At 43.6% G+C, this 25,258-nt stretch overlaps 1 protein-coding gene across 18 annotated transcripts in view; it reads left to right on the top strand.

Annotated features, from left to right (window-relative positions):
- Window positions 1–1,883: 1,883 nt before the first annotated feature.
- CAMK2G (calcium/calmodulin dependent protein kinase II gamma) overlaps window positions 1,884–25,258 on the top strand; it is a 194,778-nt gene continuing 171,403 nt past the window's right edge. For 4 of the 18 annotated variants that reach the window (XM_039359989.1, XM_039359994.1, XM_039359991.1 and 1 more), the window contains exons 1-2: window positions 2,112–2,755; window positions 4,765–4,859. In XM_039359989.1, coding sequence (XP_039215923.1) covers window positions 2,691–2,755; window positions 4,765–4,859 — 160 coding nt within the window. In that variant the 5' untranslated portion in view covers window positions 2,112–2,690. Of the gene's footprint in view, window positions 2,756–4,764; window positions 4,860–25,258 lie in introns of all 18 variants that reach the window. The other 14 variants (XM_039359982.1, XM_039359980.1, XM_039359981.1 and 11 more) reach the window with 7 other exon arrangements.

The raw sequence follows: 25,258 nt of genomic DNA on the forward strand, positions 1-25,258 counted from the left end.
ATACTATGTTGACATGGTTCTTATTATTCATTCTTAAAGCGTAATGATTTAGCCTTTCAGAACAATATAGTCAATAATTAATGATGTACTTGCATGATGTTTTAAAATCCCTTTTTCATCTGTATGTTGCCTTTTTATCCCCTTTTCCTGTCTTGTTTTTATGTCTGTTTATATATATCTTCTTTAATGTCTAATACAAATCAAAAAAGAGGCAAGTCAAGGAGAGAATTGCATTTCACAAGATGAATCAAATCACTCCAAGCCAAAAAGAAGTTTAGGAAATGTTTTATTTTTTTTTTAATTTAAAATACTTACAGCCTTCCCTTCTGGCAGATATGCAAGCTGGCTAAGATAACTCCGTAACTTGGCATAATTTACAATATATTACAACTGCAATATAACAAAACCAATTATAGTCAACAAAGATTAAACATACATGATATAAATTAAAACATAGCAAAAAAAGAAAACGTAGTTAAATCACGAATTACAGCTTTTCAGATATTTTCTGGGAAAATCACCTTTATTGATGTTAGGAAGGAAGAGCAAACTTTATTAAGGAATTTTTAACAGGAAGGTTTTGTTCTTTCTAATCTGCCTTCCCTTTGAACCTTTAGTTCTCATTTTATTATTATATATTTAAGAAGATCAGATCAAAGGCTCCATAGTGCAGGTTACACCTTAAAATCAGAACCCAGAAGAACTTAGTTAATCCACATCACGGGCCTATTTAAAATGAAGATAATCTTTGGGCCCTGAAAGCATGCAGGTGTCAGGTTAGAATTTAGTAGTGCACCTGTCAGCTCCTGGAAGCGCACAAGTTAACATACTTTCCTGTCTCACAACTCAATTAGTACATCCTTTAATTTTCACACACACACACACACACACACATCTTTTTCTAACAGCTCCTTAAAAAACCCCACAACTTGTAATTAGCAGGAAAAATAAATCTAGCATTTTTGAATTCTTTCCCCAGGGGGGAAAACGAATTTCACAGCCTGCAGGCTGCCAGCAAAGAGGTCAAAGAATTTAGTTACTGCTGCTAAAGGCAAGAATAAATAACTGAACAATTTTGCAAGTCTCTCCTGTTACTACATCATCTTACTTGCAGAATGTGGCCTGGGATTGCACAACAGGCTAGATTAAAATCCGGCTGACTAGTTTGTAGATGTTCGGTAGAGACCTCACCAAAAGTGATTTTAATAGTCCACGAAGGGACAGGAAAACCTGGCAATCAATAAACCATGGTGGACTATGCTTGTTTTGCCCTATTTTGATTCTCCTTTCCAGCCTGGCCCTGCCAAGGAATGGGGGCAGGAGCCAAGGCTACAAGGTCTCTCCAGCTGAGGTTCATTGGGTGACACACACACACTCACACTCACACACACACAGAGTGACCCTGGGTTACCTACCTCTTGCGGCTGATTTTGTCAGGGATACTCAAAAGCTACACACACACACACACTCACACACAGAGCCTGGGTTACCTACCTCTTGCAGCGGATTTTGTCAGGGGCGCTCAAAGGCTACACACCAGTGGTTCTCAACCTTTTTAATGCTGCGACCCCCCAACCGGTCGTAAGTTGAGGACTACTCAACTGGTGCAGCACCGTTTGCAGAATGGGACTCTTGGCGGGCTCAGCAGGGCAGAGACAGCCTGGACAATTCCTATTGGCTTTTGAAAGCCAATAGAATTAGACTCTATTCAAGAGAGTCTATTCTATTGGCTTTCAAAAGCCAATAGAATAAAAGGGAGTAGCACAGCTAAAGAAAAGGGGGGAAAAATGGCGGACTGCGTTGATTGGCGACCCCCGTGAAATGGTCGTTCGACCCCAAATGGGGTCCCGACCCACAGGTTGAGAACCACTGCTACACACACACACACACACACACACACACAGTGAACCACACACACACACACACAGTGAACCTGGGTTACCTACCTCTTGCAGCGGATTTTGTCAGGGGCGCTCAAAGGCTGCCCCATCTTTACTCTGGAATTTCGGAGTTGGCAAGCGGAGGGGCTGCACCTGCTGCAAAGACTCCCGGTCCCTCCCTGGCCCTTTCTGACCCCGACGGCCTAAACAAGGCTGAGCCAGGCCAAGCCAAGCCCCACGCTCGCCCCTTCTCTGCTCCTCCGGGCTGGGCTGCAGGCAGCGCCGGATCCGGGCAGGGAAAGGCCGCTCTCGGCCCGACAGGGAGGCGCCTCCCCAGACAGGAAAGAGCGCGGCGGCGGCGGCGGCCGCCGCCTCTCCCAGGCCCGTCACGCAGGCGCAGCCTCAGCCGCTCCGCCCGCGAAACGCGGCGCTTCAGCTGGCCCTCGGGGAGGCGGCGGCTCTTTGGATGTTTGGCCGCGGAGATCTCGCGGTGCTGGCGGCCGGCCCGGGCTGCCTTCAGACGCCGCCTCCTTTTGCTGTCGGGGTCGGGACTGTGCGCAGTGGAGCGGGCGGGGAGGCGCGCCGGCGGCAGCAGCAGCAACAGCAACAGCAGAGGAGGAGGAGGAAGAGCCGGAGCCGCAGCGGCCGGAGGCGGGAAGGAGGAGCGCGCTGGTCTGCCTTCGCCAGCGCCGCCGGAGCCTCGCCCAGTCCGATGTGCCTCCTGCGGCGGCGGCGCTGCAGCTGCTGCTGCTGAGCCAGCCGACGTGCCGGCCGAGCCTTTCCGCCGCCGCCGCCTCCCGCAGTCCGACCATGGCCATCCCGGCGACGTGCACCCGCTTCACCGACGAATACCAGCTCTACGAGGAGCTCGGCAAGTACGTCCCCCCGCCCGGCCGCCCCATCCTTCCCGCCTGCCTGCGCGGCACAGCCCCGGGCACCGCCGCGCCGCGCCTTCCGGGGGCCTGGAGCCCTGGCGCGTCGGCCTCGCTTCCCAGGCTTGACAGCGCCTCCCGCTCGGCCCCCCGGGCACTGCGGTCTTTCCGCGACTCTCCCCGGGCCAGCCTCCTGGGCCGCCGGCTTGCGCAGGAGCGGCGCTGCCCGCCCCTCCGTAGTTGCTCGAGCGAGCTTGCAACTTCTGCGGCCGACGGGCGCGGAAGGGGCTGCGCAGCGCCGAGGCGGCTGGAGGGGGCCCGGGCAGCTGCGGCACCGGCGCCCGCTCTGGGGAGCCTCGTGGCCGGGGAGCCAATCTCGGCGCTCCCGCTGGGAAGGCCAGCCTCACCTGACTCTTCACTTCGAGATTTTCCCCCCCTTTCTCCCCGCCCTGCATTACAGCAAAGGACCCTTGCTACATTTCTCACCCGTCAAGATCAGCTCTCTGTATGTGTCTCCCTTCGCCCCGTCCTCAGCGTGCGCCGCCTCTGTCTTTCCGTCTGTATTTTTCTCCTAGGTGCCCAATCTAGGGGAAGGAATAGTGGGAACTGGGAATATCCCCGGTGCGTCTTCTTTTTGCACCAGGCTGTAAGCATCCCTCCGGCTTGGTCTTGGACCCTGGGGGTGGTTCTTTTTCATTTCTGTGCAGGAATGGAAGCAGGTGGATACCGGTTGGGGGGAAATGGCTCTCTATCAGGGCTGAAATTGGCAAGGTAGGAGCAGCTGGGTCCCAGCCTAGAAAGGGTCCTTTAGATAGGTGTATCTCACTACCCATGACTCCCAAGTCTAGAGCAGAATCCTTTGCCTTGCAATGGGCAAGTCCACGGCTGATTTTGAAACTTCTTGTCTGCAATAATAATAATTCTAACCTATTCTAACTTTGCCACGATGTGTCTGAGGTTCTCTCTTCTCTCCACCCCCCCTGCTCAGAATTGGAAGGGGAAGGTGGTGTGGGGGGGTGGCACTTTCCTTGCTTTCTTGGGTGGCCCCTCTTTCAGGATGCTATCCTTGCTTTCTGGGCACCAAACAAGATGGGCATCCCATTTCTCCTGTGGAAAAAGCGGAGGCTTCCAAACGGAATACTGTTTTTGAATAGGCTGCTTGTGGTGGCTTGTGCTTGTCTGTCTTAGGACTGGGGCTTCCCTTGCTAAATTTGGACTGCCCGTGTTATAAAAGGCCACTATGAAGTACATATCAAGGCTCTTCTCATTAGAGTAACAGTATTTCAGCTCTGCAGAGGGGGGGGGGGGTGCTAGGAAACTGAAATAGGAGTGGCCATTTGAGATTTCCCCCCTTTGGAAGGGTTTGACGTGTTTTTTTGGGGGGGGGGGGCCTCCGTTGAAGAAAATGAGTAATGGATACAGTGAGCTCTTGCGGGGCTGTGTTCACGGTTAATCAAATTAGCAATAGTCACAGAACACGCTGAGCCATAAAATAGCCACACGATTTTAGTTTGTATAATACATTGAGCCACACGTTTCAGCTGCAATCCCACCTTCTGTGTCCAAAGTGATCGAGCTCGGAGGCCAGGCTGGAATCAAAGAGTAAATTAAGTAAACAAACCTCAAAACCTGTCACTTTTTTTCCCCTTACCCATGCTGGCTGTTTTCCAGACCATCTGATTTCTTGGAAGCTCCTTCTCCCGTACCAGGGGTAGGCCACCTTGGCTCTTTTATGACTCGTGGACTTCAACTCCCAGAATTCCTGAGCCAGCATGGCTCAGCTTGGAAACCTCTCTCTTTCCCCTCAGCGTGGCTGGCTCAGGAATTCTGGGAGTTGAAGTCCACGCGTCATAAAAGAGCCAAGGTTGCCTACCCCTGCCCTATACTAATAATTTTTCTGGTTTTGGCTCTATAACCAATTGAGCGAATGGGTTCTTTTAAATAACTTGACAGATTGAATCCTTCGTTCTTGATTCAGTTTCACGGGATCAGCCTTTCCGTATTTCTTCTAGGGGTGCTTTCTCAGTGGTCCGGAGATGTGTGAAAAAAACCTCATCTCAAGAATTTGCTGCCAAGATCATCAATACAAAGAAGCTGTCAGCAAGAGGTAAATATCCCAGCGCTGGTTTTAATCAAATTCCTATACAGGATAATGTTGGAGAATTGATTGCAAGGCTCTTGATTGATACGGTGTGGCAAATGTCCTCACTGATCTTCTTGGAATCGGTGTTTCTTTTAGCTTTGATTTTGGAGTATGCTGCCTCCAAGCTCATAGTTAGAATGGATTCATTTCTTACTCGATACTAAACATCGTGTACTGATGCTTAATAGTGAGCATCGAATTAACTACCTACCTAGTAAGTCACTCAACCTATTAGCGGGTTGGTGTTATACTTTCAGAAGTATAAAATGCGTTATGACGCTGTATTTGGACTGATTCCTTTTTAAACTCCCAGGGGCTTAGTTCTAAATACGTTTGCTTAGAGCTGCATTGAAATTGGCCCAAAAGATTATATCAGGCCTCTCCAATTCAGGTGTATTTTATTTCGTATTTTGAAGCCTAGAAGAACGTTGGAATCGGAAAGAGAAGGGATTGTTGGAGGAATTGTCCAGGGCCCTTGTCCTGAAGCTGTTGGTATTACAAGTAATAATATTTTTGTTTTTAGCGTTGGGATTTGGGGCTTGAGTTTGTTACTATTATTTAGTATAGTGATGAATTTTTCAGGCCTGGGGATTTGGCACGTGAAAAATCGGTGGAATTTATGAAGAACAAAAAGCGTCAATAATAAAGTCACGTTTTCTTTTCAGGGATGTTATGCTTTGCATGCACTTAGCTATAGATTACTAACACGCAACATCAACTCCACATTACTTAAATACATCTGTGAAATGGTACTCGTACGATGCTTAAAATGATGCATTCCGTGATGTTTTGTCCACTCATCCAAGACCTCTGTTTGAAGAAGCAGCCCATAATAGCATGCCCCCATGCTTTTATACTGTTTTGAGTAGCTTTCAGTGGCATAAAATGTGTAATAATCCAATTTAAGTGCAAGCATTTACTTATTCAGTGGTTCTGTAGCAAATGTTTATCTATTCTGCGTAATTAACCAGTATGTATAATGATATTTTCCGTAAAGCCAGGGTATTGATTTCATCCTAATCAGTGTGATAGTTCTTTACTGATTTTCCAATTATCTTACCTGTTTTCAGGTTTCAGGGCATCTAGCTGATGGCATGCAGTTACTTGAACTAAAGAGTTGTCTTTGTTGCATGCAATATTAATGTTATTGTTTCTTCTTGTAATTCCTCCATGACTTCTATAATTGCATCTTCAGTTCAGAGTCTTCTTGATTTCCTCTCTCCCTCCTTTTTAGCAACTTCAGCACTAACAGTCGCCTTCCTTTGCTCTGACTTAAGACCTCCTAAGCAGGAAATTCCTTGTTCATAACGTACATTGACTATGCGTTTGAGGAAGGGGTGTCTGCTTCTCAACATGGGGAGAGTAAGGATCTACGAATGCCTTTTCAACCATTGTAGATGGCAGAAAATCAAAGACCTGAACAGGTGCAGAGTTGGTAGAGAAAACTCAAAGCTTGTTCCCTGTGAGAATTTCTCTCCATTTCCTACTACAAAATATAGATTACGATTATTTTCATTTACCACAATTGTGTCTTTGTCCCTGCAGTCCCTGTTTTCTTTTCATGACAATTCTGTTAGAAAGACATCAGTTGTCCTAACAATTAAATTATCATTATGTCTCAGTGGAAATTTGAATTTCCCAGTATGACTTGTAACTATTGCACTGGTCTGGTCTTTGGTTTTTTTCAATGCATTTTGGAAGAACTATAGAGCAGTAATTAGGGCAGGTAATACTATGCTGAAGTTTGGGTTTCTCTGACATACCTGCCTCAAAGAGAGGTTTACCAAGTGGGAGGAAGGATAATGGGTGCACCAAACTTCATTACAAAAGAGTATATAATTTTATTCAAATTCCTGAAAAATGTATGCAGCTTTAGGTGTATAATTCCAAAAGAAAAAAATTGATATATTTGGTCATAGATTATGGCGCAAGAGAAATGAGGTGTAAATGTATTTATTTATGAAATTAATAGCAAAAGTAAAGTCATTGAACTAATGGGTCCATGTCTGTGAAGATTGGAGAGTTATTATTGACTTATTATAAGATGGAACAGACGGATAACATGATCTGAGCGTCTACAAATTGGTAGCAGCATTCAGCATTGAATGGGGGCAGCTATCTTCTGGCAAAGTCAATACAAATATTAGTGGTGCCAAGAATCAATGGAGAATTGTTTTTTAGTGATGATAGGAGATACTGTCTTATTGTTTTTGCAATAAGACAGCTGTAATACATGATACCTCAAAGCTATCCAGAGCTTAGGAGCAATTATAAGGCAGAAAATATAAAGGAGTGATTAGTCTAAAACGGGGGTGTCAAAGTCAATTTCATTCAGGGCCGCATCAGCATTGCGGTTGCCCTCGGGGGGTGGGAGGGTGCTGCCTACTGGGTAGGCGTGGATGGAGTGGGTGCGGCCTACTGGGTGGGCATGGCGAGCTCTACATCATTCATGTCAAGGGGGCCTGTGGGGGCCTGGGCAGGAGTGGGACAGATCTGAGGGTCTCTGGCAGAAGGGGCTGGGACCAGGGCAAGCGCCAAGGCATGGTCCATTTCTTCATTCCTCACAAAGGGTGACACCTCCCCAGCATGCACTCACCGGGCGGGGCCGAGGCCGACGGGGCAGGGGCTGGTTCCTCACTGTTTCCAGACGGCCTTGTGGAGCTAAGACTGAATGCGTTTCAGCATAGATGGCCACCACAAAAATTGTACATTGGCTCCCGGCCGGCCTGGGCCAGGGCCAAGGCAGCGGGGGCCGTTCCCTCACTGTTTCCAGGATGGCTCGCGGGCCACATGAAACCACTTTGTGGGCCGCATCAGGCCCCCGGGCCTTGTGTTTGACATGTCTGGTCTAAAATGACAATAGCATCTAAGATAATCTCTGATTCCAAGTATACCATAAAAGATGGAAGGAGAAGATCACTACTTGTCTCTTCCAGGAAAACCATGGGGCAGATCTTGTTACTGCACATCTGTGAGGAAAACTATATTCAGCACGAATTCCTACTGCTGCTGGTTCTGCTTTCATCTTCCTCCCGTTGGGCTCAAATTATTGGTTGCTCCAATGTGTGGGAAAATGTGTCTGAAGTTGGGCTTTGCTTTGACCATATGTTGTGTGCAACAAGATTGCCATACAAATCTGTTCCTTGTGAATCACCACTGTGCAGAGATGGCAAAATAAACCACAGTACACATACACAGTGTGTGCAGATTGTGGTAAGGGTGTGAAAATTAGAAGGGGGAAAAAAAATCTGTCAATTGTCATGATATCTACATCGTGGAGTAAGAATGTAAGGGCCCAGATGACTTTATTGAGCTGCAATAAAATGTAAGCCATTATCACCAGCCAAGAAAGCAACAGGCAGTTAGTTATTCTAGCTGATCAGTGATAAATGATCATGCTTGTGCTAAAGATGGTGGATTAATTCATTTCAGCATTTCTGAGCACCGTGAAGGGTGGAGTTCTGAGTATTACATATTGAGTAGAAGGGCAAAGTAGGAAAATACATAAAGTCAGAAAATACCAAGAGAAACTCTTTAGGTCTCTATATGTCAAGAACCTTTGCTGGAAAAGGGAATCTGGCAGAGTACGTTAAGATCAGATATAGCTCTGGGTGACCTAAGAGGTGTTCAGTTTCTCTGGTGCTTATAGAGCGGCAGTGTGAGTCAAGACTATGACTAAACACTCGGCTTAGAAAGTATTGGAGCCACAGTAACGCCAGCTGCAAAGTGGCAGTGAGATTTCACCCACCCCATCTCTTTCTTTACAAATTCAGCCTGCTTGTAAGAAAGGCTGTGGTGCAGTGTTTCCTCTAGCAAGTGTGAGTTGGCCTTGATCATTTCGGCTTCCTTTAAATACCAGCTTTTTTACTATTTCAGTAGTCTCTGGAGTCACGTGTTTTAGTATGTGCTTCGCGCTTTTCCTTTAACATGTGCTGGCCCTCTTATCTGTGAAGTAAAACTGGTTTAGAGCGGGGCAGCTTACATTTCTTAGTACATACTTGTGTGGGAGCCAAGATTCTTGGTGCTGACAGAGACACTGAAAACAGAAGTGAATTGCTTCATCACCAGAGTGGCAATTATAATCTGTGATTTGGCTAGCTTGAGGTTAGTAGAAGCAAGGCTGAAGAACTGCAATCTGCTGGTGTTCTAGTAAGGAAGGCAGCGGATGAGCAGAAAGCCTGTCTTTTGCCCAGCGCTTGCTCTGCATCCATCCTTCCTTCCTCTTCTCTTGAATCTCTCTTTCTATATAGACTAGTGGTTCTCAACCTTTTTAATGCCGCGACCCCCAACCGGTCGTAAGTCGAGGACTACTCAACCGGTCGTAAGTCGAGGACTACTCAACTGGTGCAGCACCATTTGCAGAATGGGACTTTTGGCGGGCTCAGCAGGGCAGAGACAGCCTGGACAATTCCTATTGGCTTTTGAAAGCCAATAGAATTAGACTCTATTCAAGAGAGTCTATTCTATTGGCTTTCAAAAGTCAATAGAATAAAAGGGAGTAGCACAGCTAAGGAAAAGGGGGGAAAAATGGCGGACTGCGTTGTTTGGCGACCCCCGTGAAATGGTCATTCGACCCCAAATGGGGTCCCGACCCACAGGTTGAGAACCACTGATATAGACTATATATAACGCAAGAGATAGACTCTTGACTTGGACGGAGATAACACCTTGCATTGCAAAACATCTCACACTGTTAAACCTTGACATGGATTTAGAATAATAGTTGTCATGGCTGTGACTTTAGTCCAGAATTGATTCCATAACTGGGAAAAGAGGTGTTGAATTTGTTTCTGGCATCACTTTAGGAGAAAAGGGAAGAAGGCTATTAAGCTGTTTCAAAATCGTTTGTCTGCTGATGTAGTAGCTTTTCACTTCATGATATCTGTGCTGAAGTCATGTGAGTTTCCTTTGCTCTCTTTGAGAGTCAGTTTTCTGTAAAAAAAAAAGTATTAATAGAATATTGTCAGAGGGGATAAAATAAAATGTGCTGATTCTTTTTCATCAAGCTTGCTTGCCTAGTAAGGAATAGAGGCGATCTGTGGGCCACAGGCCACCCCTGACATCCCATCTGTCATGCCAAGATAATATTCTGCTCAAGTTGGTGAGAAATAGATGAAGTTCAAGGGCATTATATATATTTTTTCCTCCAAAATAATGCTAGGAGGCCTTTGGAAGGGAAGATGCCCTTCCATCCATTCCCATTCCCAAATTTGGCTGAAACCAAGCTGCTGAAATTTCTGAACAGTGATGCAGTTTGTGCCCATTTTGGGAGTGGGGAATAAGTGTGGCCTGCTCTCGTCCCTCCGGGCCAACTTCTGCTCCCTTTCCCATATTTAGGCCAGCAAAATAGGCAAAAAATATTTGCCTCCTCCATTCTGGTTTTTAACACTGTTGATCTCTGGTGTCCGGCAGCAGGTCAAGGTGCCTGGAAGAGAGCAAATAGGAAAAGAGTAGACCAGAATAGTAGACTCAGAGGAACCCTTCGAATCCCTGTAGGTAAAGAACCTCTTCTGGTTAAGAAAAAAGTGAAATCTGGCACAGATTTCAGAAAAGGCAGGCACAGCCACACATCTCTGTGCATCAATGAGTCACCTGTGGAGATGGTTATCAGCATCAAACTCCTGGGTGTGCAGCTAACGAGTAGGCTGGCTTGGTCACTCAACAGTGAGAAACAATGCGGCGCCTGCATTGTCTGCGCCGCATGAGAAAAGCACATCTTCCTTCCCCTGTCCTGGCCACTTTCTATAGGGGGACAATGGAGAGCATCCTGTCATACAGCATCACAGTCTGGTTTGGAGGCATCCCTGCTTCAGACAGGAAGGCGGTGCAGAGAGTGGTGAGGACGGCCAAAAAGATCATTGGCAGCTCCCTCCCTCCCATCCAGGACATAGCACAGAAGCGTTGCTTGAACAGGGTCCGTGAGATTATCTAGGACACTACACATCCTCTTCACAACCTGGTTTCCTTGTTCCCTTCTGGGAGGAGGCTGTGTGGTATCCGAAGCAGAACATCCAGATTCAGCCATAGTTTCATTCTATACAGCATTAACCTTGTGAACTCTCAAGCTTCCTCCTTCCGTTATATATTCAAGATGGACAATATTTAATATTTATTTGTTATGTATGTATAGGGGTGTGGGTCTATACATATGTTGTACATAGTATGTTTTAGGTGTGTGTCATGTATGTGTTTCACTTTGAGAGTGGGCAATTAAATTTCATTTTTGATGTGTGCCGTTGTGCCCACAGTAAAAAAAAAATGACAATAAAGGTTATCTCATCTCTTATCTATCTTATGTAAGAACAGATGTTGCTGTGGGTTTTTGCAGGATTCTGGAGAGTAGCAATGTGAGTCAAGACTCTGTCTAAATACAGGTAGTCCTTGACATACAACTATTTGTTTAGTGACTGTTCGAAGTTACAATGGGAGTGAAAAAAAGTGATTTATGACTATTTTTTCACACTCACAACCATTGCAGCACCCCCACAGTCAGGTGATCAAAATTTGGACACTTGGCAACTGATTCACATTTATGACTTTTGCAACCTTTTCGACCAGCAAAGTCAATGGGGAAGTTAGATTCACTTAACAATGGTGTTACTAATTTAACAACTGCAGTGATTCACTCAACAGCTTGGCAAGAATGGTTATAAAATGGAGCAAAACTCACTTAACAACATAAATTTTGGGCTCCAATGTGGTTGTAGGCCAAGGACTGCCTGTACTGGCTAAGCGGTTGGGCATCCCTAGTCCAGCAGAGATGCTGTTGGAAGCCACAAGATGCTTTTCCAGTTGAGGTAATGGCACCGGCCACGGCTTCTGCTGACTGCTGGCTCCCTGCAGTTGACTGAGCCTTCCACCCTTCCGAGGTCAGTAAAATGAGGACCAGATTATTGACTCTGAAAACTGCTTGTTGTGTTGTTAGTTGCGAAGTCGTGTCCGACCCATCACGACCCCATGGGCAACGTTCCTCCAGGCCTTCCTGTCCTCTACCATCTTCTGGAGACCATTTAAGCTCACGCCTGCTCCTTTCGTGACTCCATCCAGCCACCTCATTCTCTGCCATCCCCTTCTTCTCTTGCCCTCCATCTTTCCCAACATTAGGCTCTTCTCCAGTGAGTCCTTCCTTCTCATTAGGTGGCCAAAGTACTTGAGTTTCAACTTCAGAATCTGGCCTAAAGAGCAGTCAGGGTTGATCTCCTCTAGGACTGACTGGTTTGATCGCCTTGCAGTCCAGTGGACTCGCAGGAGTCTTCTGCAGCCCCATAGTTCAAAGGCCTCCATTCTTTGGCGCTCAGCCTTTCTTATGGTCCAACTTTCACAGCCATACATTGCAACTGGGAAAACCATGGCCTTGACTATGCGTCCTTTTGTTGGCAGGGTGATATCTCTGCTTTTTAGTATGCTGTCTAGATTTGCCATAGCTTTCCTCCCCAGGAGCAAGCGTCTTTTAATTTTTTGGCTGCAGTCCCCATCTGCAGTGATCTTGGAGCCCAGGAAGATGAAATCTGTCACTACCTCCATTTCTTCCCCATCTATTTGCCAGGAATTGAGAGGACCGGATGCCATGATCTTCACAAATAACAACAACAAAACTGCTTAGAAAGGCTATAAAGCACCGTGAAGCGGTATATAAGTGTAAGTGCAATTGCTATCTGAGCCAATGATTCCTTTCATTCTTGTACTGGATGTTTAGGCTGTTCCATTTTTTTTCTTTTTTCTTTTTTTTTTTTTTTGCCTGGAAGAGAATCACTTTTAATAGTGATTCCCAGCCTTAAGCCCGGAAGCCTAACTTCCTTGCTTGCTCATGTTGCAATTAAGCACCCTGTTCTTCATGTAATTAAATATGGGCCATTGAGGAACTAATTTGCATTAAGGTTGTGACTTGCTGTAATGTTTATGTCTCGCTAAACAGTCAAGAAAGTCTTTTCTCCCCGTTTCACTTTTTTGCAATTGAATAAGGGAGCCACGGAGAAAATTGGGATGGAATGATGTGAATGATCCCATGTTGCCCAACCAAATAAACCTTATTTATAGCGTTTTATTCCTGCCCTTCAAACAAAAGCTTCCCAAGTCACTTACATATAATCAATGAAAAATGCATTGTGTGTTGTAGCCTTACGAATAAAAGAGATAATCCAGAAAAGAAAAAGTATACGGAGAAAGATGGGCTTAAACAAGAGCTACTGTAGGTCCAGGAATGGAGCTGATGCAGTTGGATCTTTTAGCAATAGAGCCTTACTTCCTCACAGGGGTCTAGTTTGGCTTATAAAATGGCAGGTGTTGCTTGTTCTTTCAGTTTACGGGACTGGGGATCATTTGTGGGGTTGGAACTACCAATCATCCTTCTGAAGGAGATGCTGGAGCTCATCTGTTGCCAGTGTGGCATCACTGGAAGACCCAGAGATGCTTTTGGACCCAAAAGTTTACTGTCCAAAAGGCTACTGTACTTTCTTGTTTTTTTTCTTTGAAAATGTTTTGCTTCTCATACAAGACGCTTCAGAAGAGAAGCAAAATGTTTTCAAAGAAAAAAAACCAAAAAACCCCCCCAAAGTCTAGTTGTCCTTTAGAAAAACACCTTTGGGATAACCATGACTTTGATGATTGAGAATCTCCATAGATGACACGTTAGGAGTACTCTGGTAGCTTTTAAGCTTAGTTTTAGAGCAGTGGTTCTCAACCTTTTTAATGCCGCGACCCCCCCCCCCCAACCGGTCGTAAGTCGAGGACTACTCAACCAGTCGTAAATCGAGGACTACTCAACTGGTGCAGCACCGTTTGCAGAATGGGACTTTTGGCGGGCTCAGCAGGGCAGAGACAGCCTGGACAATTCCTATTGGCTTTTGAAAGCCAATAGAATTAGACTCTATTCAAGAGAGTCTAGGAGTAGCACAGCTAAGGAAAAGGGGGAAAAAATGGCGGACTGCGTTGTTTGGCGACCCCTGTGAAATGGTCGTTCGACCCCAAATGGGGTCCCGACCCACAGGTTGAGAACCACTGTTTTAGCGGATTTGAATGAGAGTTGGCAAGCAAAATGCTCGTATCGGGTCTTCACCCTGAAAAACCACATCAAAACAGACCAGTTTCAGCCAATCTCGGAATGTGGCGAGTGTAATGTGGGTTGACCAGTCTTGCTTTGAAAACTATTTGTAAGTGAGGTATGGAGTGTTCCTGCTACCTAATCAAATTGCTTCCTCCCATTCTCCCTAAGAATACATACGCTATGAAGCTTTAGATTCCAGGCACAGTTACAAGGCAATGTAGCCAGGGATGAAAATTAGAGCTAAGGTGTTGATTTGAAATTGGCTAAAGGAAAAAATTGTTCCAGAACAATTTGCCAACATGCTGGAAATGCAAAAAATGTAAAAAAAGTACATGGAACATATTATTTATGGTGGACATGCCCGGTTGCGAAAAAATACTGGACTACTATAAGAAGATGGATCGAAGAAATAATAGACCAATCCGTAGACTGGAAACCAGAGATCTTTTTGCTGGGTATTTTAAACAGAAAATATAGTAAAGAAATATGGTACTTATTTTTACATATAATAACGGCGGCAAGAATAGCATATGCACAGTGCTGGAAAAATGAGAATATACCATCAGAGGAAGAAGTGATAAGAAAAATCCTGGACTGTGCTGAGATGGACAAATTAACAAAAGAGATAAAAGAAAAGGAAGACACAAGAGTACTATATAACATGGAACAAGTGGTATGACTGGTTGGAGACTAGAAATAATAGAGGAGAATAAATATGGAAAGGTCAAAAGTGAAAATATGTGTATAATAATGTATAATAATAATATGAATTATTCTTAGTAAGAAGTAGAATAAGAAGGAAGAAAAATGTAAATAAGAAACAATGGGGCAATAAGGACAAATATTCTAAAGAAGAATAAGGGGGGAAATGTAAATAATAGAAGATTACCATTACGTAATCGCTGTTTAAAAAGGGGGGGAGGAGTATATATATTGTGTGTGTATGTGTGTTATGTTTTGCTTTGTTTTGTTTTGTTGGTTAAAAATAAAATAAAATTAAATAAAATAAAAAGAGAAAGGAAAAAGAAAATCCCAGGTATGTGAAAGTGAGCAAAATGATTAAATACAGTAAGACCAAATAGTATCTTGAGTGCAGATGGGCAAAAGAGCTTCAGGAAATGGGTAACTGAGTAGAAGGAATCAAATTTAGCTTGGAAAGTCAGCAGATGGTCTTTGAATCTCTGACTGGATTGTTTTGATTTCATATACAAATTAGCTGTGGTGCTAACTATCACAAAGTCTTTGTGCTGAACATAATTTGCGATTGTCGTCAAGTGTTTGAAATGGACACCGATATGATGTTGGAATTGAAAAGGGCAAGATTGACAAGTACTAGTCTGTTAAAAAATTTATTGAATAACAGAACAAATATAGAACTAGCTGAGCAACGATATTCAAGTAATAATATTTGGTAATATGCTTTGTTAGACAGGGCTTTCTTTTTCTCGTCCACTCGTGTCCAATTTTTAGAGGCTTCTGGACAAGTCCCTGCAGTTTTCTTGGCAAGGATCTTCAGAAGTGGTTTGCCATTGCCTCCTTCCTAGGGCTGAGAAAAAGGGACCGGCTCAAGATCACCCAGTTGGCTTTGTGCTTAAAGTGGGACTAGAGCTCATGGTCTCCCAGTTTCCTGTGCCCTAACCACTACACCAAAGTGGCTGTCAAATTTCAGTTTGGGGATATCGTGTTTTAAACTTTTTATGCTGAAGAATCTGTTAAGTTTCCCAGATTTTCAGAACTCCCAATCAAGAAGCAAAGCTCTAGTAACACAAAATTGGTTGTGATATTTTCCCCTCTTTAGTTTTTCATGAAAGCCTAACCATCTTTTTGTGGAATCCCCAGAATACCCCCCAAAAATCCCAATTCATTTATCTGATAACAGAAATGGGGCTCAAATGTCTTCCTTTGTGAAGAAATCTGATCTAGACATATCTGCAACATTAGCCCTCTTTCCTGGGCGAATATGTGGTGCATTTCTGGAGTAGCAACCATTAGAAGCTAGTTAGCTGTAATGCCAACTTAAACTTTTCCAGAAAATATGAATTTGTCCTGGAAACGTGGAGAAAAAGGCACGAGATGCAGACTGATTGTAGGAAGCACAAAACATTGAAATAATAAGGACGTGTCTTGCCAGTTAGAAGATGGCTGTCAGTGTTTGATAAAGTGAGAGAGAAATGCACAGTGACAAAGGCCATAATTTGAGTATAGGCACTTCTAGTTCAAACCTTGTCTCATTAATAAATTCACTGATGCAGTTCAAATATGCATTAGAATTATGCAGCTAGTATCTTTTTCTATAGGGGAAATAGCTTTCGTTTCTGGAGATGAATTGCCTCATAATATTAGTAACATAATGGATGCGTACAACTTCTGTTATATTAAATGGTTTTAAAATGCCATTGTTTGTAGAAATTCATTTCAAATACATATATTATGTAAATGGAGATAAATTTAAACATAAAAATACAAAATATTCCCGAGAAATGGAAAAAAATAGAGAACGTTGAACGTTGTGGTGATTTCCCATTGTTACGCGTAGCAGCAAATTTGTTATCTCATTTCAGAAAAACCATATCATTCATGTTCTTATTCATACTAAAGTGGGTGTAGACCTTGTTTTCAGGAAATGTTGAAAGGAATCCTGGATTGAGTTAACTTTATGGCTAAATACATGAGGATTCACTCCAGCGCAGAAGAGTCTCTTTCCATTGTTGTGTAAACTCTAATGCCGTAATTGCTGCATTATATAAGGAATCTGAAATCAGTACCAGTGAACTGATGTACTTTGCAAAAATGGCTGATATTGAAGCCAGAAAATCAGTCTCTTTGATGTATGCTTGGATTAAACAGTCTTACTTAGCACAAATCTGATACACAGTGTGGACTTAAGGCCGTGGGATCTGTATGGCGGGCTGGCATGACCAGAAGTTCTGCAAGTTAACTTCCACATTTCTGGTGGGCTTTTTTGGCTGAGGAGGACTGACCTGATGCCTTTCATATGGGTAACAGTGCCCCTGCTAGTCACAAATTTAAATTTAATTTAAATTCAACACTGTTCTTCTTAAGTTATGCCCTGTCCAATTGGAGAGCAACTTTTCCTGCTAACATATTTTATTCAGGGACTGAAGCTTTCATCAGCTTTATCACTTTATCTGATGCTGCTGCTGCTCGCTCTGTGCATCCAGCAAAGTGAGCTGCAGCTCACGAAAATGTATGTCTTTTAATAACACGTTATTCAGAAAAGGTACTACCAGACTCCTGATGCTTTGTGTCGCCTGGAACAAATAGATTATCCTACTGAGAGATGTCTATTATTCCAACATCAGTGTACTCAGCGGTTGGTATGCAATAGTTTCATAGAGTGAATGTTCAAGCCTTGCTCTTCTAAGTCTTTTTGTTGTGGTTTTTGAGCTAGCAGCTAAGCTCGGTCTGATCTGGTCTTCTTTTTTCCCCAACTCTCATCAAAGAACTTAATGCAAGTAATTGTTTGCTTCTGTGGGATTTAATGGGAACACAATCCCAGGTGTTGGGGATGATGGGCATTCTTGTACCTGTAGTCACTTTCCTTGGTACTTCCAAGCTGACATGTTTAGATTCTTTCAGTAAAAACTGACAAGCTTTTAGATCATCTTTATTTCTGAGTAAACTCTTCCCTCCCTTCAGGCACTCTTAGGAAATAAAAATAGAGGGGAGCTGTGCCTCGGTGCTTTGTTTTGGAAATGTGCCATTCTATTTTGTGTGTGTGTGTGTGTGTGTGTGTGTGTGTGTGTGTGTGTGTGTGTGAGAGAGAGAGAGAGAGAGAGAGAGAGAGAGAGAGAGAGAGAGAGAGAGAGAACAAGATCAGAATCTACACCATGTCTAAACAGAATATAACAGAGTATAGATATATAGAGAGATAGAGAGAGAGATAGATAGATATAAATATAGATATAGATAGATAGAGAACAAGATCAGAATCTACACCATGTCTAAACACAGAGTATAACAGAGTATAGATATATATATAGATAGATAGAGATAGATAGAGATAGATAGAGAGAGATAGAGAGAGATAGAGAGAGAGAGAGATCAGAATCTACACCATGTCTAAACACAGAGTATAACAGAGAGAGAGAGAGAGAGATTGGCCAGGCCAGCTACGGCAGACATTTTGTGGCTAGGCTAATCTCCCATGACAGCCATGTTGTGAAGTGGCCACACGAATGCCTCTGAAAGATGTTACGTTCTTGGGCCACACACTGAAATTGCAGATTGCCTTGAGGTGAAAGACTGAGTATGTGGAGAATGCAACTACATTTTTTCTGCTACAGAGGCTTACTTTGGTTTGTAGTACATAATGAAAACTCCCAGAAAATATTCCAGGACTTCAAGGTGACAAATGCCAGGCCCTTCTCTAATTGCCACACCATATTTAGCATCCAAGGACTTTCTTCAATAAATGAAAGCAATGACAAGAATTGGTTGTGGTCTTAGAGGTCATCTAGTCCAGCCTCTTGCTGGGAGCAGTATTGGTTAAAGCATCACTGACAGATAATTGTCTAGCCTCTGTCTGAAAATCTTTAACAAAGGAGAATCTAACACTTTTATGTGGTAGCTTGTTCCACTGCCTGGACAGCTTAAATTATATTTATTTACTTGAGTTATATAGCCGCTCATCTTACTTTTATGTAACTCTAAGCAGCTTACAGTAAAGCAAATAACACAAAATAAATGATAAAAAAACAAGAATAGCAGCAAGGCACAATCTAAACCAGGGGTCTTCAAACTTGGCCCTTTTATGACTTGTGGACTTCAACTCCCAGAATTCTTCAGCCAGCGTTCCTGGCTGAGGAATTCTGGGAGTTGAAGTCCACAAGTCATAAAAGGGCCAAGCTTGAAGACCCCTGATCTAAACTATCCTCCATACAGCAGAAAATGGGCTCTAATCTATGCCTGGGAACTCAGACTTGAGCACAAAGCCAGGTTGTTATTGTTGTTGTTTTATTGAAAAGTTTTATACAAGTTTTTAACAATATCCCCCCCCCCCTGAAATAACTCAGCACAAAGCCAGGTTTTTAAGGCCTTATGAAAAGCCAGCAGGGCCAGTCTAATTTCAGGGGAAATGATGCTCTAAAGGGCATGTGCAAGGTAGAAACGGCTCTGCTTCTGAACCTCATCAGCCAACACTCCTTAGCTCCCGAAATATGCCCTCCAGCCAGATTGGATGGGATGAGTAGAAACAATTGGGGAGAGATGGTCTTGTAAGTAACCTAATCCTAAACCATGAAGAGCTTTAAAGGTGACAACCAGCATCTTGAATTGCAGCTGGAAGCACACCAGAAGTCAGTGTAGCTCACAAAACAGTGATGTCATAAGTGCTGAGTAATTGGCACCGGTAACTGCCTGTGCTGTTGCATTTTGCATCGGCTGAAACTTGCAAATACTCTTCAAGTACAGCACCACAGAAAGTGTACTGCAGAAGTCCAGTCTGGAGATCACAAGGACATGAGTGACTGATGCACATCCCTAAACTGTGGGAAAGCCCTCTAGCCATGGCTGCCAGCTGTTCTCTGATCAGGACCTGTGAATCCAGGAGGGCCCCATGTTGCACATCCAGTCTGTCTGGGGCACAGCTATTCCATCCAGAACCAAAGATGGAAGATTCCTGGAACCCGGAGGTCCAAAAACCCAAAGCCCTTCGGTCTTCCGTGAGTTGAGCAGAAGCCTGTTGTGCCCCATCCAGGCCGCCACAGCTTCCAGGCACTTAGATGAAACCTCCATGGCATCATTCAGATAGCCTGGCATGGCGATATAAAGCTGGGTATGATCACATATTGAAGATGCTTCACCCCAAATTGTTGGATGACCTCCTCCAATGGCTTCATATAGATATTAAATAGGTGGGGCGAGACTACAAAGCCCCGAGGAACTCCACAAAGAAGGGGTCACTAGTTGGATCTCTCTGGAGGAAGGAGGAGAACCAGCACAATATCATGCTACCCACTTCCAATTCCTGGAGCACCACAATTGATACTGAAAACTATTGAGAGATCAAGAAGAGAAGTGATGGATGCACTATCTAATCCTGCTCCTGCTAGAGATTATCCAAGCGTACGACCAGTGCTGTCTTAGTCCCTGGACTCTGGCTAAAACGAGTCCAGATAATCCCTTTTTCCAGAGTCCTCTGAAGCTGCAATGCAACCTAGGAAGGAAAAGTTAGAAAATGGTAAAACATTGTTTAGAGTGGTATGGTCTAATGATGGTCTCTTGAGGAAGAGGCAAACCACTGCTTGGTTAAGAGGCAGCAGAAGTACCTCTTCCATTAAAGAGGAATTAACCACTGCCAGAACCTAATCAACAAGGAGAATTAAAGTCAGGAGGTTCCTGATATCTAACCTGGATCTCCTTGTAATTTGAAGCCACAGATCCTGGTCTTGTGCCCTGGGACACTACAGAGTAAACTTTTCTTTTTTCTTTTTTTTAATAATTTTTTATTTTTCCAAACTCTCCCCCATACATATACTGTGCTATTTATCAGATGTTAACATACATTCTTTTTACATTCATATATAAGATACTTTTAATAAAATGAAATAAATGCATACACATGACTTTTGGTGTTGCTCGCCCATTTCCCCTTTCACTGTATCCACACTCCTTCTTCTCTACCTTCTTTCTCTCTTTCTTCTCTTCCCTACTTCCCTCTTCTTCCTCTCCTCTTCTCTTTCCTTCACCACTCTCCTCCCCTTTCTCCCCACTTCTCCAACCTTCCTACTTCCTTCTCCCCTCCTTTACTCTTTTCTCTCTCCTCTCCTTTCTTCCCTCTCATCCCTCTTCAGATACAATTCAGAGCAACTCCTCTCTCCAAATTTCCCTCTCTGTATTGTATACAATAAGATTAATTTTCTCTTACATTAATACTTCTATTTATCTAACCTTCTCGGTATATACTTCTATAAATATTTATACAACCTCCAGTTATTCAATACTGTGTCGCCTGGGTCTCCCTCCTTATCTGCTCCTTCTTCTTCCATCTGAACTGATGTTAACTATCTTTTAACCGTATTCTCTTTTCAGCCAATCGTAAAAAGTTTTCCAGATTTCATAGTAGTCTGACTCAGTACAGAGTAAACTTTTCGTGTTCCTTCTGATACTTAAGAACTGCCATGGTATCTTTTCCGTAGGCTAAGCATACCTAGGTCCTTTAACTATAGGACTTATTTCATTGAGGACCTACCACCAGCTATGGTTGGCAGCATTCATGCCAAATGCAAGGTTGACTGATTACAAGTGATTTTATGCTGTTTCAATTAGTTGATTTCAATTAGTGGATTTATAAACAAACAATAGAGCATCAAAATAGAAAAAAAAAACACACACAATCAAATTATATACCAAAACGAATTTATAGTATTTACCAATTCACCGTCATTCATCCCAGAACCATCTCACTATTCACTACTTAGCTAGGTCTTCAGAAACCTTATAAATATCAAGAGCGAAGGTGTAGGTCTTGTTCCTGGTAGAAAGACACTCTAGAGGAGGAGTTCTCCTGTTGAGGAGGCTCTCTTCCTTGCAGGGTCTATGGCAGGGGTAGGCAACCTTGGCTCTTTTATGACTTGTGGACTTCAACTCCCAGAATTCCTGAGCCAGCCATGCTGAGGGGAAAGGGAGAGGTTTCCAAGCTGGAGGAGGTCATCCAACAAGGCCACACTTGGAATACTGCATTCAGTTTTGGTCACCACGATGTAAAAAAGATGCTGAGACTCTAGAAAGAGTACAGAGAAGAGCAACAAAGATGATCAGAGGTCTGGAGGCTAAAACATATAAGGAACGGTTGCTGGAATTGGGTATGTCTAGTTTAAAGAAGAGAAGGACATGATAGCAGTGTTCCAATATCTCAGGGGCTGCCCCAAAGAAGAGGGAGTCAAGCTATTCTACCAAAATGCCTGAAGGCAGGACAAGAAGTAACAGATGGAAACTAATCAAGGAGAGAAGCAACCTAGAACTAAGGAGAAACTTCCTGACAGTCAAAACAATTAACCAGTGGAACAACCTGCCTCCAGAAGCAGTGCAACACTGGAAGTTTTTAAGAAGAGACTGGACAGCCATTTGTCCGAAATGGTATAGGATTGTTAGATTACAGTTTTAATTGTTACATGGAAATAGATTTGTGATAATGAAAGATATTTTGTTAGTAAATGAGGAGCTACTAGGATGAGATATAGAATATATTTGTGAATAAACTAAGAAGGTAAATTTTGGAATATCATTTGTATTTTAGTTACGTTAATTGTCTTATAATGAAATGAGGGAAATTAAGGTTATCCAAAGCTTAAACATTGGTTATAAAAGGCTAAATTAGAACATGGTACCGTATTTTCCGGCGTATAAGGCAACTGGGCATATAAGATGACCCCCGACTTTGGCACCGATTTCCATGCCTAGAAAGTCGTCTTATATGCCGGAAACTACCGTTATTTCCGGTGTATAAGACGACTCGGCGTATAAGACGACCTCCGACTTCGGCGCCGATTTCCACACTTTAGAAAGTTGTCTTATACGCTGGAAAATACAGTAATTGGAATTAAGTAAAACCCCAAAACAGAACTTGGATATGTATAAGCAAAATGTTATTGATAAATGTATTGATTGATTGAGCTTTAGTTAGAAATGTATTAATACGAATATGATATAAGAGAACTAGAGAGGGAACCTTTATTGATGTAACCTGAGATATACACAAATGATTTTGTTATTGGACTATTGATTACCCTATCACCATGCTGCTTCCTAATCACTTGGATGTAAAAATTTGAAAAATTAATAAAACTTGTAACAAAAAAGAAGAAGAGACTGGATAGCATATTTGTCTGAAATGGTATAGGGTTTCCTGCCTGAGCAGGGGGTTGGACTGGATGACCTCCAATGTCCCTTCCAACTTTATTATTATTATTATTAAATGCAGGAGAATGTCAGTGGTATCAGAAGCCATCAAATGCTCCAGGACGATTCTTCCTATTCAGATTTCATCATAGATAATCCACAACAGTCATCAATATATTTGTATGTGTGCATTTCAGATAGGCTGGGTTTAAATGATGTGCTGAACTTCGGTTAACAAAAATGTCAGCTTTAAATCGGGACTCATAATTGGACTGGTTTGGAACCTTTTCAGAATGATTGAAACACATCCCAGAAGTTTGAATCAGTTCATTTTGCATTTAAAACCATTGCGAGCTCAAGATATTTCAAATGTAAGGTGCTTGTAGCGGTTATTGCTCACCTACTTCGAGGAAAGGTGTTTTTGCATTGCCATTTTCTGCCACCCTTGCTGTAGAAGGAAAAATGAGAGGGCTCACAAGTCTTCAAACATCCAGCCAAAAAGCTCAGAACTCTGCATTTAGTGGCTCTGTTAGAAAACTTGGTATACAGACAGAATTATGTCAGCTTGATTTCCTTGTGTGTCCTTTTGCCTTGTGTGATGCCAAAAAGAGGACAATTAAGAGGGCTTGGAAATATTACTGACATCAGCTGCTGCTTAATTCGGATTTTATCCTTAAGCTATTTGCGCATCCTGTCTGTGTAATACAAACTAAAATACATTTATATTTTTAAATATGTTCAAAGCACCCACCATCTGTGAATCTTGTTTATAACAATCCTATAATGCAGGTTATATAAATTAAAAGGGAAGATTGAAACTTAGAGAATGCCTTACTTTAAGCCACTTAGTGGATTAAGGGCAGAGAGAAAATTATGAATTAAGGATTCTCTACATTTTTGTTGTTGTCAGACGGAAAACTTCTTTCACTGAGGGGCATTTCTACGCGCTGCACAGATTACAAATAACTGAATTAGTTCATTTACACCAGTGTTTTTCCAACTTGGCAACTTTTAAGTTGCGTGGACTTCAACTCCCAGAATTACCCAACCAGCAAGTTGACTGGGAATTCTGGGATTGGAGTCCACACATCTTAAATTTGCTGTGTTTCAGGAACACTGATTTACACTTAACAAGTCACTTGTTGATTTCAAGAGTCGGTAAGAAGGTTGATTATGTTTTTCTGAACTGAAAATGTTACGCCTGCCCTCTTTCTTCTACAGTGCTTGCCTACTCATAGGTTAAGAGCTAGGTGCATTTGGATGCAATTTGTATAGGTGTACTAAGGTTCTTTTTATAGCAGCTTTGGCTGATGCAGGAGGTGATGGTCGTTCTCCCGGGAGCTCACAAATGCTTTGCTGGCAAAAGTAACATCGTTGATTAAATACCAGAGCAGAGGGGTACTGGAAATCATTCCATGATCCATCTCATCCTGCTATGTTTGGGAGGAGGAGGAGGGGGGGAGGAGGAGGAGGCTGCCACTGCTGTACTACGTGTGCTGCAACATCCAGTACAGCTGGTTTGGAAAAACCTCAGCCTTGCCATGGTACCAGTCCCATATAAGGAGCACCTAAAGACAGTAGACATTTTGCCACTGGCCAGTGGTGCATCTACAGCAGACATGTCAAACACAAGGCATGGGGGCCAGATGCGGCCCGCGAAGTGGTTTCATGCGGCCCACGAAGCCATCCTGGAAACAGTGAGGGAACGGCCCCCGCTGCCTTGGCCCTGGCCCAAGCCGGCCGGGAGCCAATGTACAATTTTTGTGGTGGCCATCTATGCTGAAATGCATTCAGTCTTAGCTCCACAAGGCCATCTGGAAACAGCGAGGAACCAGCCACCGCTGCATCAGCCCCGCCCCCTGGGTGCATGCTGGGGAGGTGTCATCCTTTGTGAGGAATGAAGAAATGGACCATGCCTTGGCGCTTGCCCCGGTCCCACCCCCTTCTGCCAGAGACCCTCCGATCTGTCCCACTCCTGCTCAGGCCCCCACAGGCCCCCTTGACGCGAGCGATGTAGAGCTGGCCATGCCCACCCAGTAGGCCAGTGTTTCCCAAACTTGACAATTTTAAGGCATGTGGACTTCAACTCCCAGAATTCCACAGCCAGCGTTGCTGGCTGTGGAATTCGGGGAGTTGAAGTCCTCATGCCTTAAAATTGTCAAGTTTGGGAAACACTGCAGTACGCCATACCCACTCAGTAGGGCGCACCCCCCCCCCCCCGAGGGCAACCACAATGCTGATGCGGCCCTCAATGAAATTGAGTTTGATACCCCTGAACAACAGCATTCTGGTCTACAGGGGTCCTGTTTGAAGCACAATCCCACTTCCCTCACTTTCCCTCAGGGTATTGAGAAGAGGCACACACACATGAATGTAAACACAAAGAAATATTTTATTTCTTTGTATCCTGCCTTTATTATTTTGCAAATGACTCAAGTTGGAGAACATACACAAAGCA

The sequence above is a fragment of the Crotalus tigris genome, unplaced genomic scaffold (genome assembly GCF_016545835.1).
Source record: "Crotalus tigris isolate CLP2741 ecotype Arizona unplaced genomic scaffold, ASM1654583v1 scf7180000019147.1630427, whole genome shotgun sequence".
Classification (NCBI taxonomy): Eukaryota; Metazoa; Chordata; class Lepidosauria; order Squamata; family Viperidae; genus Crotalus; species Crotalus tigris.